Below are 16429 nucleotides of genomic sequence, written 5' to 3' on the forward strand. Positions count from 1 at the left end.
GTGTCTGGGTTGGGGAGGCAGGAGAACAGGGTGGGGACTCCAAAGTCTTCTGTTGGCTGAGTCAGGCTCCAGGAATCTGGCACTGGTGGGGAGCTGGCTAAACTGGGTTGGCATGATGGACTGGAGTCTTGATCAGCAGACATTCCCGCCCTTCTCCCTTCTCCCTTCCTCTTAAGGCTGTGTGACTTCCTGCCTCAGTGACGCTGGGTTTGGCCACGTGAACTGTGTTGGCCAATGAAATTTGAGCAACCAGGATGTCCTGGAGAGGCTTTAAATATGCACGTGGTTTTTCCTTCTTATGCTCCTTTTATTCCCAATGACAATATGCCCTGGGTCGCCTCTGCTCCTTCAGCCTGATCCCCTGAATATAAGTTTTGGACATGTTTAGTTTGAGAGGACTACCAGAGATTTAAGCAGCAATGTATGTGATTTGGAGTTCAGGGGGTGGTCTGGCTTGGAAATATACATTGGAGTCATCCGCAGGTACATGGCATTTATAGCCTTGAGACAATTAAGCTCACCGAGGTGTGAGTATGGATAAAAAAGAAGTCCACTGATTGCCTTGGTTTCCTCTAATAAGTACAGGTCAGAGAGACGAAAAGGAATCAGCAAGAAACTGGAGACAGAGCAGCCACAAAGGCAGGCAGACACCCAGGTCAGACACAAGTCCTGGGAGCCACAAGGAAAGAGGGCTTAGAGTTGGAGAAAGTGACCCAATGTGCCCAATGCAGCTGACAGGTCAGTGAGAGGACAACGGAGAACTGACTTGTGGGTTTAGAGACAGGGAAATCTTCAGTGTCCTTGATAAGTCTGTATTTTGTGGAATCATGGGGTCAAAACCATCAAGAGGGGATTCAGAAGAGAATAAGAGGAGAGACATTTGCAAGTGTAGACAATTCTTACCAAAGCTTTGCTCAGCAATGAAGGAGAGAAATGGGGCTGTAACCAAAGGGGAAAGTGGCATCAAGAGACTTTTTAAAAGACAGGATAAAGGGCCAGCCCCGTGGCGCACTCGGGAGAGTGCGGCACTGGGAGCACAGCAGTGCTCCCACCGCGGGTTCGGATCCTATGTAAGGATGGCCAGTGCGCTCACTGGCTGAGTGCGGTGCAGGCGGTTACAAAAAAAAAAGACAAAAAAAAGACAGGATAAAAAATAATGTTTGAGTGCTGATGGGAAAGATCCAGGAGAGAGAAGAAATTGACAACACAGCAGAGATAGGCAGGTGATGACAGTCAGTCTGTCCATTGTAGCAGGGAGAAGGCTGAGTGTACGGGCTTCCATGAAGGTAGGTGGGCGGATATGGCGGTGGAGCGTGCAGATATTCTCTTCACTTGCATCAGTTTTCTCAATGAAACAGGAAGCTGGGTCATCAACAGAAAGTGAGCATGTGACAGAGTCGTCCAGGAGAGCTGAAGAATGAATAAACCAAGAATGGGTAGCTTGCATTGCATGCTGGCTAGGTGCAACTGTTCTGAGTACTTTGCATTTGCTATCTATTAAAGCCTCACAACAACCCTATGAAGCAGGCGCTGTTATTTGCCCCACTTACAGGTGAGGAAATTGAAGCACAGAGTGGTCATGAAACTTATCCAAAGTCACACAGCGAGAAACTGGTAGAGCCAGGATTAGAACACAGGCAGTCTGGCTCTAGGGCCCAGATACTTAATCTCTAGGTTAGGCCAACCCTGTTAAACATATGAAAGCCTTTCATGAAACTTAACGAAGTAGAAAGGGTTGAAAATGTTTGTGGTGCAACCACTGTGCGTCAAGCTCAGTACTAGATTCCTTCACAGCAATGCTGTGCAGTTGTGGTTATTATCAACCTCATTTTACTGGTGAGGACATTGAGGCCCAGAAAAATTCAGTTGCTTGTGAAAAAGTTGCAGAGATAGGAAGTGGGAGAACTGAGTTTTGAACCTTTGCTGGTCTGGTTCTAAAGCTCACATCCTGTACACAGTGCCAAAGAACCGTATGACGTGTGAGTGGGTTTATCCAGCTAAAGTTGACTTATTAGCTAAATGCATCAACGCCCTCCCTAGGTCAGGCTGGTATCACTTGGAACCTTTATCCTGAGCAGGTGGAGAAGAACTCACTATGTGGTCCTTACAGCAGAAAGAATTTAGAAGAAGGTAACTGAGGGAATGTTGGTTGTCTTCCAGATTGTTTTTAAATACTTGATCCATTAGGTGAGGAGAAGGGGAGCTTACAGTCAAGGTATATGATGGGAGTCTTGTCATTTTCTTTTATTTTTAATCAGAACTATAGCCTTATATCACAAAAGCACTCATCCTAGTTTTAAAAGCATTTCCAAAAACCGTTTTCTCAAGAAAGAAAACTCATAATGCCTCATCTGCACTGAGCAGCCACCCACTTCCTCAAATGCAAGGAAGCAGACAGTTAAAAAAAAAAAAAAAAGCAAAACGGAGAGGCAGCAGTTGTTTATCACGACCTCGCCTCAGTGAGGCCTGAGATTCTTTCCAACGGGAGCTTTGCTTCCCATGACGCAGAGTGAAGTGCCAACTGGGATCTTTCTGGTAAAACTGAAAGCAAGAAAAGCAGAGTGTGAGCCCCCTTGAGACTCTGGGTGGGGATTAGGGGGAGTTCGGGTGCCATCCCCAAGTGACAGATGGATCAACCTTTCATCTGAGAGAAAGGAGGAGACACGTCGGCAAATCAACCTCAAACCTCAGATTGCTGCCGAAGCAATCATAAGAGGGAAAAGGACAGATACAAGCTAGGGGGAAAGATCGAAAAGCAAGAAGGGCACGAATTGTGACAGACTCACCATTTCACCAGCTACGCCTCCAAACCAAAAGCAAAATGTCCCTAAAGTTGCCAAGGAACTGGGATTTCAACCTGAAAGTGGAGGCCGCGAAGATAGGTATGTATGGTCCGTGTCTTTTCGTCCCCTCTGTGATTCTTCCTTACACTTGAGCGCCCACTATTTGCATGTTGGTCTGCAGAGAGCATAGTCTGCGTAAAAATAGATCTGAGTTTGGGGGAAATTTGCATCTGAATTGATATGTTGGCTCAAGGCTCCAAAATGCTGGGAAGGGGTTTCTCTCTCTCGTTTGGAGGTAGCAGTGGAATGGAGCTCTTCGGTGTGTGGGATTTGAGGTACATCGGATGGTCTAAAGTCATAGATCGCACACAAAACTGTGAGTTTTTCTCCATATATCATGGAAGAGTCATTTTCCTTCTATTTGGAAACTCATCTATATTTTGAATGGTTTTCAATGGGAGCTGAAATTTTGGGGTCTTTTGAAATGCTCAGGGTGTCCTATGTTGTGAGTTCAGGGGGTCAAGGTGGGGCTACCTATAGCAAAAAGTAGACAACAAGGGCAAGACGGGAATGTAGGAACATTTGAAAGTATAATAAAAATAATCTAAAGAAACAGAATAGAAGGGAATTCTTAGATAGAAGAGTTGAAAAAGATGTATTTTTGATTATCTTAAGGGAAACTGGTGCATTTTATGAAGTATTCTGGCCTTTAATCCATACTCTTTCGTTCCAATGACAGTGAAACATTAAGTTTAAACTATTGTATAATTGTTATCATGAGGTTCTTTATGCAGATTTCTTCTACCATTAGACAGCAATTTAGAGTAGAGCAATTGGGCCCAAAGTGACTGACTATGTTTTATACATATCTCGCCCACATAGTGAGATAACTTCCTTGTATTATACATGGATAAGTGTTAAGATGTTTCTAACAGTTTGAAAGAGTTGTGCTTGGAACAAGGTTTAGATTTGGGCCTCTAATGGTGGTTAATGTGCTACTAAAATAAGTGGTTCATTGAAAAGTCACATAACAGGGAGAGCAGGTCTGTTGTAGGTCTGAGAAAGGATTTGAAAGAAAACTGCAAGTAATCAGAGGAGCCATTTATCTTGATAACTAGGGAGGATTACTGTTTCCTAATCAGCTAGGAATCACTGCATGCTGAAGTCGGTTCAGGGAATAGATAGTGTTCACATCTTTTACATAAGCAGGTGATTTTTCTCCTAACTACCGCTGATACAAATATACTTGGCTAATGCTCATTCTATGTCATAAAAATTCATTTTTGAGAAGTCAGACTTCTATGGTTCTGTTCCTTTGCAAGTGTCCTGCTTCTACTTACATAAAGCATTCTGTCCTCTCACCATCTGTGTTTGAATAAGTATTAGGGTCTTACTCTCCTTTGATTTAAAAATGGAAAACTTGAGACACTAGTTAAATGATTTTTTTCAGGGATATAGAAATTGCCACATTAGAGCTCAAGTCTTCATATTCTCAGACCTGGGACTGGGTTGGGTGGATTTCATGATTTCTACCAATTGTTCTTAAAGTGCAATCCCATGGATGGCTTGCATCAGAGTTACCTTGAGTTCTGGCTAAAAATACAGAATCCTGGGCAGCATCCTGACTTACAAAATCAGAACATCTGGAGGGAGGCCCAGGATCCTGCATTTTAACAAGCACCCACCCCTTCCATCCCCATCTGGTGAACTCCTGCTGAAGGTACGTACATTCACTAGCCTCAGAGAGGTAACATTCATCCAGCATAGAGCATAGCGGCTGGACTTACTGGGCGCACAATAAATCCTTGTTGACTGAATGAATGCTTGACTACAATCGGGTGATATTATTTAGTATTACTTAATGAAAAAAATGATAACATAATAAAGAGGAGCCTTTGTCTTATCCATGCCCTCTGCAAGCTTGTCACCCTGAGGGACTGGACTGCAGCAGAATGCATTTCACGCCTGTCACGTGAACTAGAATTCAGATCATGAGCCAAGTCCTCTGAGGGAGAGAGTCACTGACTCAGTCATGGGCCCTGTGGTCCCCTCTCCAGCCTCCTGTGTCCAGGTGCACCTGTAGGAACTGGATTAACAATACATCAAAGAAGCCCACCTCTATTAGGAGGAACTGGGAGTTATGGCAGGGAGGCCAGTGACCTGTGGCTTTTCCAGCCTGGATGGTAAAGAGTGAGTAGATCAGGGTTTCTCAGCCTGGACGCTATTGACATTTTGGGCTGCATAATTCTTTGTTGTGGGGGCTGTCTTGTGCATTATAGGGGGTTTAGCAGCATCCCTCGCCTCTAGCTATTGGATAATGGAAGCACCCCCCTATCAGCACCAGTCATGACAACCAGAAATGTCCCCAGACATTGCCACATGTTCCCTGAGAGTGGAGTGGGGGTGATATCTTCTCTAGTTGAAAACCACTGGAGTAGAAGATCACCAAAACGGTGTGATTATATGGCAACTTGGGACTAGAATCCAAATATTACCTCATGATTCAGCCAAATAAGGAGGCTCTTATTAAGATATGACTTCAGGCAAGGGATGGGTGGTAGCTCAGGAAGGACACCAGGACAGGCACTTGTGGGGGAAACAGCAAGACATAGTCTCTGCTTTTTCTTGGTGAGCTGCACTTCCAGTTTCCCCTAAATTCTGTGAGTTCTGAGGCGGGGCTGGAGTGAAAGTAAAAGTCTCCGGGGAGGGGTGGCACAGAGGACACTCTCCACTGTCCTTCCATCTCAGAGAACTATGGGGCCCCCACCATGTGGCAGCACTGTCCCACAGACCACCACCATGAGCCTGGCAGATCTGTGGCAGTGATGGAGAACAGGGCACAGGCCATCCTGCAAATGACCTGTGGATCCTGGTGGAACAGGGGTTGGACGAAAAGGGAAATACAGAGCAAACAGCCCTGACCTGAGGAGGAGCCCAGTACCCATTTCTTCCCTTGATCCTTTATCATCTTTGATGTAACCCAGCAGTTAGAACCACGTGAGCCTTCCACTGTGTTCCCGCACTGTGACTCAGACATCTTCCTCTCTATCGTCTTTGTCTTCCTAACCAACTGTCATTGCTGGGGGTGGGTTCCGGGACACAGCATCCTTTCTTGCATGTTCCCCAGGGGTCTGGCATATTCGGTGCCTTGTATGTAAGCCCTCTGTTGAGAGGGCATCTGTCAGCCTAGGAAAGGCCCCTGTGCCCTGTGGGTGAGGAGTGTTTAGTTGGAAGATTACTGGGTGAATTCCAGGACCACCCACACTGTATCCAGTTGCAAGACATCTTATTTACTTCTCAGTCTTAGGAGGATCCAAAATAGGGGAGAACGGGGCCTAGTGAGTATATGATTCTGAGATACATAATGAAAGTGGCTGTAAAGGTGTGGTTGTTTTCAACATTTCCTCCACCTGCCCCAAAATTTAATATTTAAAAAAACTCCAACTAATTCAGAAGCAAAAATTCCTGTATTGTAGTCACCAAGTAGTAAATAATGCCTATAGTTGGGTGGAGGGGTTTCCATTTGATACCAGCCTAATCATTATTTGTCTGACATGGGGTTTAGTTTTGCCCTTTAGAAAATCAGAGTAAAGGGTATGAAAACATTTGCTACTTAAGACTTTTATAACTAGACCAATTTATAAAACTGTAAGGCTTTATTCAATGGACTCTATTATTCTTGTTAAAAGAAGTTAGATTTGGAAGTATAGTTTTAGATAGATTCATAGATAGGTCCATAGATACATGGAGTTAATATATAAAATATATCAATATATAAATATATATTTATGTATAAATGTATAACTAATATGTATAAAATATATAAATACATAACTGAAGATATAAAGTCATATGGATTATTACAAATGATTTTTTAAAATGAGCAAAGATGAATAGGCATTTTATAGAATAGGAAGAATACTTGGCCTATAAACATATGAAAATACATGTAATCTCGATAATCAGGGAATGCAAATTAAAAGCACAATGACGTACTTGTTCTCACCCACCAAAGTGGCTAAAATGGAAAAGTCTTACAATACCAAGTGTTGTCAAGGATGGAAAACCACTTGGCATTGCTGAGTGAAGCTGATGATGTACAAATCTTGGCAAGCAGCAGTTTTACTCATGAGACCATCCCCTGCAGAAGCTCTGCATGTGAACCAGAATATATGTGCAGAATTTTCATAGCAGTATTGTTTGTAATAACAGGAGACAGGAAACAACCCAAATGACCATCAATAATAGAAAGGAAAAATAAACTGTAACGTCTTTATAAAATGAAACACAGAGCAAAGAGTAATTAATTATGGTTTCACACTTAAATGAGATTGAATATCAAAAACTTAATATTGGGCAAAAAAAAGGAAGTCACAGAAGAATAGAATGGAATTCATTTATATTGAGATTAAAAACTACATACAGATACTCTTTGACTTATGGTGGGGTTACATTCCAATAAAACAATCGTACGTTGAAACTATTGTTAAGTCAAAAATACGTTTAATGCACCTAATCTACTAAACATCATAGCTTAGCCTAGCCTAGCTTAAATATGCTCAGAACAAAGTCACCTAACACAAAGCCTATTTTATAATAAAGTGTTAAATATCTTATGTAATTTATTGAATCCTATACTGATAGTGAAAAACAGAACGGTTGTATTGGTACTTAGAGTACAGTTTCTATTGAATGCATATTGCTCTAGCACCATCATAAAGTCAAAAAATCATAAGTCGAACTATCATAAATTGGGGACCATCTGTATGCATATGGCAAAACTGTAGAGAAAAACAAAGAATTTACTGATATAAAATTCAGGGTTGTTATTACTTCTGGAGGGGAGAGGAAGGTGAATGCCTTTGGGAAGCTTCAAAGATGCTTATCCTCAGTAGTAGGTACATGGGAGTTAATTTCATTCTTGTATGTCGAAGTAACAAAGAAGTAAACATATAAGTAAATTCTCAAAAATCTGGAAGGGTAAACACAGCATTTGTTAACTGGGTGAAGGATTCAGGGGTGAGATATACCCACACAAATATGCATTATTATTTTAAAAGCATTTTCCAAGTTCTATGATGAACAAGTGTTAACTGTGTTATTAAAAATACTCAAAGGTAAAACACCTCCAAAGTGCTTGGCCAGGCATGTTGGCCCAAGGTTCTAAGGGTGACACATGCTCTTTGGAGATTCAATAGCCAGCTCCAAAGCCCTCATCTGGCTGCAGAGGTTTGAACAAGCCAGGACCCTCACCTGCTCTTCTGCAGACTTTCTGGACCGCTAGCCCCAGGATGCAGGGCTTTCTTGGAAGAGCTACATGGCTCCAGGCCAGCCTGCATGGGCATATCTTATGATTTATCCGAACACTGAAATGCTGGTTCCCCAGGTAGGGAATCCAGAAACCATGCATCCTGTAATGAGCTGGTCTATGTTTCTTCAGTGCTCGGCTTTGGTGAAAGCTCCCTTTACAATTTGTTGCCAAACTCACCATGTGCTAATCCAGACTAGCCTATGTTCTGGGCTGAATGCTGTCCATTTGCTGTGGCCAAGGCCTTTGTGTTCCCTGAGTAGCTCCCAGTCCCTGATGCATAAAGGTTGCCACATGTGCAGGCAGAGTCAAGGCCAAGAGCATGCCTTCTTTAGACAGTGACGCTGACATAGGGGGGTGCTCCTTCCGGGGCCCACACCTGTTATATGTGGAAGTAACATCATTATTCCTTCTTTGAGTAAAAATGTCTGTTCCCATGTTATTGCTGACTTACCTTTAGGCATAAATTAAACCCTTTCCACAAGGTGCATGCTTCCTGCTGCCCAAACCTAGAGCCTCTTGGATACTTGGGGAACAGGGACTGATGTTATCTCTGGGCCTCCAGTGGCAGCAGCAAAGTGGGAACAAACTGAAGTGGTGATGGGAAGACAGAATTTGGTTTTATATCCACTCATGCACAAAGTCCCTCCTGCAGACACTAGACAAGGTCAACTTAGATTCTGTACTTTGTGTTAGGCTGGGAGCCAGGTGCACTTGGAGTGGCACAGGCAAGCTCAGTGGTTCCTGGTGCTTGTGTTTCTGAAAACGGGTCTAGGTTGAGATGCCCCATGGCCCTGGCATGGTTATACATAGCAATAAGATTACAGTAGTGGTGGTACTGCCATCTCTCTGTCTCACACATCACAGTTACAATGCATCTTCACATACTGTCCAATGGGAGAACTTTATGGAGACTCTGCACAGCTGGAATGTGGTCCTTTGGGGCAGGAATGCTCACTGTGGGGGTGTTGGAAAGACCCTAGGACTGATGCATAGGAGACAGTGGGTGACAACGGTCCCTTCACATACAAGGCAGCTTGAAAGAAAAGAATCTTGCATAAGTCAGCACTGTGTTAAGGTAAGTTGAGATACATGAGACGGGTAAAGAGCCGAAGCGAAGCCCCAGCTGTGGTCACAGCAATTGAGACCAAATGGTACCTGAGGAAAGCCAGGGAAGCATGGGGGACAGCCACAGTGAGGCACAGGCCAGTCATAGGGGTTCCATCACAGAGGACGACATGGAGATTTTGTAGAGTTCCCAGACAGGAACTGAGATATGAAAGTTACAAAGAGAGAAAATAATTTACGTTTCCTGCCTTATGCTTTACTCAGTACATTTTTCTCCTTGAAAACTTTTAAAAAACTAAAAATCACTTTACAAAAAAATTTTACCCATAGGTCTGGCAGCCAGATACAAAGATAGTCCTGCTCTGCACTGCTGTGGAGCCTATAGGTAAGTGGGGGCTAGACAAGGACATGGTCTCAACACAGTGAGAGAAGTCCTGAGATGAGAACACAGCTGTGGGAGCCACAGGGGGTGCCCAGGAATAGGAATTCTGGACCCACTGCCCCTTTCCCCGTCCCTGCCATTCTCTTTCTTTAAGAGGTAGACGTGTGTATTCTTCAGTGAGTCCCGGATGTGCCATCTTTCTCAGGTTGATTTTCTTGTACATAGTTTCTACTTCTTTGGAGAAGCAAAAGCCTTTGTAGTTTCATATGGCTCCTCCTCGTGAAGGGATTCGGCTGAAAGTCCTTATGACCCAGCCCTGTCTCTTGCTGTACCCTTCCTCAGGTGCACACACACTCACACTGGCCACCTCAGCCAGTCTTACCCTCTTCAGTCTCATCTCATCTGTCTCTTCCCTGCTCTATCTCATCCGTCTGGAGCCTTCTCCCCACAAGGGCTCCCTTACCACCACCCAATCCCTACCCATGCTTTGGGCACAGTGTAGAAATCTTGTCCACTGGGAGTTCCTGAAGTTTGCTAATCACTGGGAAGAGTGTAATAATCCTTTCCCACACCATTTAAACAGAGAAGTCTACAGCTCTTAAGACTATGGACTTTCTTTGAGGTGAGAGCCATGAACACTTTTGAACTTGCATGATGTGAGCCAACCCTACTAACCAACTGATCATTTCATTTTTGAACAAAAGGGTTTGTCCTTAATAAAATATGTAATGCCAGCACTCTAGGCCTTCACTGGAGAGAACAACCTCAAATTGCCTGAAAAAAAGTGGCACTGATGGAAGACTGTCTAAGGGTGGAATTGTCCTTTCCCTCTTCCTGATAGGAGTGGAGCAGGGCAGAAGGGTGTGTGCCTAAGCTTGGGATCCCACTGCTAACCAGAAGGGAATTGGAACCAGTTGCTTAACTTCTGCAAATAACTATTTCATTCACATGACATGTTAGATGATCGGCATCTAACATCTGTTTCCTCTCTTTTTAGACCATTTCATTTCCAATCTGAGATCGGACTAGATCTCGGTGCACTCACAGAACAGAGCTCACTGGGTTGTGCTTTAATATTACACCCTCAGTTTTTATCTTTACCGCAATCATGCTTTTGTGAAGTCTTTTGCTAACCGTATTGTAAACATGAGAATGAGGAACGGACAATGCCGGTGGGAAAGTTATGTGAGAATTCGGTGCTCAAAATAACTGTCTTCTCTGAGGAACTGCTATGCTCTCTCCTTTCTGCTTAGACAGCACTGCAACTTACCCTGTTCCCCTTGCTGTCTTGGCTGCCAGGAAGCTTAGCTAAATTTGAAGCTCAATCACAGCGACTTCCACCCATTTGATTAGCATACTTACATTTTTTGTCTTTTTAAAAAAATTTTTTTAATTCAGTGTTCTTTCCTAAAGAAGAAAGAAAAGATCAGCAAGTATGATATATGAAGACAAAATCTAGATGTTTGAATATAATAACAAAGTTGCTCTTAACAGCCAGAAGATAAATGCATTTACGTGTAAAGTGTCACTGGCATTCCCTACTTCCCTACTATTTTATTTTATTTTTACTTTATTTATTTATCTTTCTTCTTCTTTTTTTCTAAAAGGGAAATTTATTTAATGTAAATGAGTACATTAATAAAAAAGAAAGATAAATCAACGATCACCTTTGCACCTTAAGAAACCAGAAAATGAAGAGCAAATTGAGACCAGATCTAGCAAAGGAAGTAAACAATAAAAATTGGAGCATAGATGAAAGAAATGGAAAATTTTTAAAAAATAGAGAAAATTAATGAAACCAAAAGTTGGTGCTTTGATAAGGTCCATAAAATTGACAAACCTTTACCTAGATGGACTAAGAAAAAAGAAAAGAGATCAAATAACTAAAATCAGAAATGAAAGAGGGGTCATTACAACCAATTTACAGAAATCAAAGGGATTACCAGAGAATACTATGAATAATTGTTGGTCAATGAATTAGATCATCTAGATGAAATGAATCAATTCCTAGAGGCACACCACCTACCAAGACTGAATTATGAAAAAACAGAGTTTGAACAGAACTATAGCTAGTAAGATGAGTGACTATTGTTTTTCATTTTTTTGATGCTAGACTCCCTTGAGGATTTCTCGCAGGGCTGGTCATTCAGTGGTGAACTCCTGCAGTTTTTGTTTGCCTGGAAAATACACTATTTCTCCCTCATTTCTGAAGGATAACCATCCTGGGTATAGTATTCTTGGCTGGCAGTTTTTTCTTTTAGCATTTTAAATAGATCATCCCATTTTTTTCTGGCCTGTACAGTTTATGTTAAGAAGTCTGCTATTAGTCTGAAAGGGGCTCCCTTATAGACAACTTGATGCTTTTTTCGTGCTGCTTTTAAGATTCTTTCTTTGTCTTTGAACTTTGCCAGTTTGACTACAATGTGTCTTGGAGAGGATCTTTTTCAGTTGAATCTCTTTGGGGATCTTTGAGCCTCCCAGATCTGAAGGTCTGTGTCTCTCCCTAAACTTGGGAAGTTTTCCATTGTTATTTCATTGAATAGGTTTTCCATGCCTTTTCCTTTCTCCTCCCTTTCTGGAACACCCATGATTTGAATGCTTGTGAACTTAAGGTTGTCTGCCAGCTCTCTTGGATTTTCTTCACTTTTTAAAATTCTTTTTCCCTTTTTTTTGTTTGCCTGGGTTATTTTGAAAAGTCTGTCTTCAAGATCAGAAATTCTTTCTTCTGTTTGTTCTAGCCTGCTGTTTAAGCTATCAGTTGTGTTTTTTATTTTGTTGAGTGAATCTTTCAGTTCCTTGAGTTCTGCTACATTCTTTTTTAAGGTATTAATCTCTTTGTTAATTTCCTCCTTAATATCCTGGAATTTTTTTTTTTTTTTTTTTTCTCATTTCATTATGTTGTCTACCTGAGTCTTCTTTTGTCTCACTGGGTTTTCTTGAGATTGCTGCTCAGAATTCCTTTTCAGTCATTTCAAGGGTTTTTGTTTTTTTTTTTTTTTTTTTTTTTTTTGCTCTATAGGGTCTGGTATTTGAGAATTACTGTATTCTTTTGGTGGTGTCATTTTTTCTTGGGTTTTTGTATTTCTAGTATCTCTATGTTGATGTCTAGTCATCTGGTAGAGCAATTGCTTTTTCCATTATTCTGGAAAGGAGTTTGAGGAGACAGACATCCTCTTCTTTTTCTGATCTCCCCTGACGACTTTCTTTGTGTCAATGTAGTCGAGTGTCTGGTGGGCCGTCTACACAGTGTCTGTGGCTACTGCTGTGGTATTAAGCCACTTTTGCAGCAGCCATTGCTATGTCAGTGGCTGTCGTGGGCCACCCATGTGGAAGTGATGTTTTTGGTTTGCTACTTGACTACTTCCAGGCGGGGGATGCTGCCCTCAGCTCCTGCCTAGAACCTAGGTGTGCTCTGCTTCTTGTCTGCTTCCTGGGAGAGGGAGATGCCTTCCACATTCTTTGTCTTTGATAAGAATTTATGTGTTCACTACAAATGATTTTCTACGTGAATATGAAAACTCCATTAAGTCTTCTCTTTTAAGAAAAGAGTACAAGTATATGCAACATATCAGTACACGTTTGTCAGAAATCCTGTGGGTAGATTTCATACTTCTTAGTAGCAACCGAGCATTACAATTTTTTCTAAGAAGAGTTCAAAGAACATCAAAATGCTGAGGATTGGTTCTTTTAGTTCATAAATAATAACCCAATTCTATGACCACTCATATTCTTTCCCTGGAGTTACATAAAATTATGGTATCTTCAGTGCATTCAGACCACTCACTTCATTGCCTTCCTTCTTTCATTCACTCATTCATTCATTCATAACACATTTATTTGATCACCTCTACATGATAGGTACTATTTAAGGACCATTCCCCTGCTGTGATGCTCATGTTGAGAACACCCCCTCCTCCACACCTCCACCTTATTAAAGAAAGTGTTTCTCAATTTTGTTACCACCATATATTCTCCATAAGCTGTAAATGTCTGTCACCAAGATTGTGACTGACTCAGGTGACAGCTGCTTCACTCTCTCCCATCCTCCCCCTACTTCCCATCCACTTCCAAAATAAGTACAGCCAGATCTTAGTTCTAGATGGGGTGGAGATCTTCTCCTGCTAGAATTCTAGCCATAGCTGCTGAACCATTTGTGTGCTTCCTTGCTGATATGGAGATCCAAAGTGAAAGAGGAAGCACCACAGTATAGAGTTTCTGAGTTGGACGTAGAATAATTTCTAATATTTTGAAACAATTTTAGAAAGTTTACAAGAAATTTTCTGACAAAGTCTAAGCTACCATAATGGAATGAGCCAACTATAGTAAAGTGGTTAGAAAGCTGGCTGTAGAGTCAGATTGCCTGAATTTGCATCCTGGTATTACAATTGCTAACTATGTGACCTTGGTCCTCAGGTTCTTCAACTGTAACATGGGCACAATCATAGTGTTAACTCATACAGTTATTGTGAAGATTAGAGGAGATAATCTATGTAAAACCCTTGGCATAAAAGCTGGCATATTGTAAGTGCATCATAAGCACTTGTTGTAATTATCATCACCATCATGGGCAATATTACAATGTAGGTCTGATATCAACTCTTTCCAATCAAGTCATCAGTGAACACCACAGCCATTAGTGCCAAGATTTTGTTTGTCTTGGTCAAGTTTAGTTCTTCTTTCATTTCTTTAGACATACGGTCTTTACAGAATCTGCTGATCTCCTTTCCTGCCCAGTATGAGGCTCTGGCCCACAAGAATCTTGCTGGTCTGTAGCTCACTGGTCATGTTACTTTTTATATCCCCTATTGCCATATGTTCAGTCCTTCCTTAATTCACATGAGTTTTATCAATTGTGGTTGTGTAGCTATTCTTGTTTTCTTCATTTTTGTTTTGTTTCATTTGCTTGTTTTTGCCATTTCTTTCCCAAATCAATAATATGCCTGAGTTGTGACTTTCCAATAAGGATAATAATGGCTTTTGGTAAGTTTCTTGCAGAACACCCACTGTAGAAATGTCACGGCCTTGGTGCTGGTTGTGACAGCAGCAGTTCCTCAAACTTTCTTCACTTTGGATGGGAAAAGAGTGACTGCTTGAAAGACCCTCCCGATGACTTAGGAGCCACTTCCTCCAGAGCTGCTAACTGTCTTCTACTGTCCCTTGTACCTCTGGCCACTGAAGTGGGGTTGAAAGTTGTTTGCTTGGGGTTCAGTGTTTAACTGTTGGTGATCACTTACATGTGGATTATAGCAACAGCACAGTAGTTTTTCCCATTTGCTGTAAGAATCCTGCACCTGGCCTACTATTCATTTTCAGATCATTAGTTTTAGATATAATTGTGAGAGAAGAGCATGACCATTGAAATGAGGCTCCCATCTTTCTTTCCCTCAGTTCTGCTGATGCTACCCAAGGGTTCACATAAGTGCATTTTCCCCCTCTACCTACAACTCTACATTTTATTACATGAACCTGAGCATTTAGAACTCAGAAACCCACCTTGCTAGTGGGTAAGGAATCTTATTATGCACAAGACTTAGAGTTATGATGATAACAAATATATAGTTGTCATCTCCAGTCTATTCACAGACAAGGACCTTTGTGCCTTGTCCTGAGACCAGCCTGTTTTCTCTTCATTTTGGTACTGATTTTCTCTCTCTGAGCATTCCAAGTGTGCCACCCAGCTAGGGTGAACAGCTGTCCTAATTTGCCTGGGACTCAAAGGATTCCTGAGACATGGAACTCAGTGTGAAAGTGAGAAAAGTCACCCTAGAATCAGCTCTCTAAGCTCAGAGAAAACAAAGTATTTTGAGAGAAAAAAATGCCACAGTTGTGATATAGGTGTTCTGTATATTTCTTGAATTGAATTTCCATGAGGTCACATGGTTTAGGGTAAAAATGGATAATGGGGAATCATTGTTAAATCAAGAATGATTGTTCTTTCTTTCTAGTACCCATGATCAGAAGTCCTTCCAAATTAATTTTTCAGCCTAATTGCACCTGCCACTCTAGCTTCCTCCGTCTGTCTTTATGAAGTATTTTATTCCTGCTCACACTTTCTCTGGAAGGATTGGGAGCCACACCTGTCAGTATATTGCAGGGTACTTGGGTACTTCTTTCCAGAATCACACAAAAATCCCTGCCATCATGGATCCTATACCTGGCCCTGAAGTTTGCCATTGTGCTTTCTGGATTTTTTCAACTTTGCCCCTCCCTGCCCTTCCCCAGGGTCACCACCCCTCTCCTTCTGGGAAGCCTTCCTGGATTACCCAAGTAGGATTAGTCCCTCCTTCTTCTGTGAAATTGGGCCACTTTGTTCATTTTTCTATTCTGGTTGACAAATATTTATTGGACATCTACTGTGTGCTAGACGCTGTACAAGGCTCAGGATGTAAGACAAAAAAGATTAAGATTCTGATGGTTTCAATAGAGAGACACTCTAAGGGAAACAGGGCTCTCCCACTGCTAAGGGAAGTCACACCTAGGCAGTGTAACTGTGATCCATGTCCCAGAAATCCTCTGAGTCCCAGGCAAATCAGGACAGCTGTTCACCCTAGCTGGGTGGCACACTTGGAATGCTCAGAGAGAGAAAATCAGTACCAAAATGAAGAGAAAACAGGCTGGTCTCAGGACAAGGCACAAAGGTCCCTGTCTGTAAATAGACTGGAGATGATAACTATATATTTGTTATCGTGACATTTAAAAAGCTGACACAGGGTTTGTTCTGTAACTAAAGTTTTCTTTGACCCACTTCAACCATAACCCTTAAATATCTACAAGGGGCAAGTTTTTACACATTAATTGAAATATATATGCTCCTTGCAAAAAAATACAAATTGAGTTTCTAATTGCAGACTGCTATTCTGATTTAGAGCCAGTAGAGAGCACCCATGG

At 41.9% G+C, this 16429-nt stretch overlaps 1 protein-coding gene across 2 annotated transcripts in view; it reads left to right on the top strand.

The window, feature by feature from the left end:
- Positions 1-2821: 2821 nt before the first annotated feature.
- The window catches only part of ARHGAP25 (Rho GTPase activating protein 25), an 81818-nt gene continuing 68210 nt past the window's right edge, over positions 2822-16429 (top strand). For both annotated transcript variants that reach the window (XM_063078666.1, XM_063078667.1), the window contains exon 1: positions 2822-2882. In XM_063078666.1, coding sequence (XP_062934736.1) covers positions 2822-2882 — 61 coding nt within the window. The remainder of the gene's footprint in view (positions 2883-16429) is intronic.

This window comes from Cynocephalus volans, chromosome 14 (assembly GCF_027409185.1).
Source record: "Cynocephalus volans isolate mCynVol1 chromosome 14, mCynVol1.pri, whole genome shotgun sequence".
In the NCBI taxonomy this organism is placed as follows: domain Eukaryota; kingdom Metazoa; phylum Chordata; class Mammalia; order Dermoptera; family Cynocephalidae; genus Cynocephalus; species Cynocephalus volans.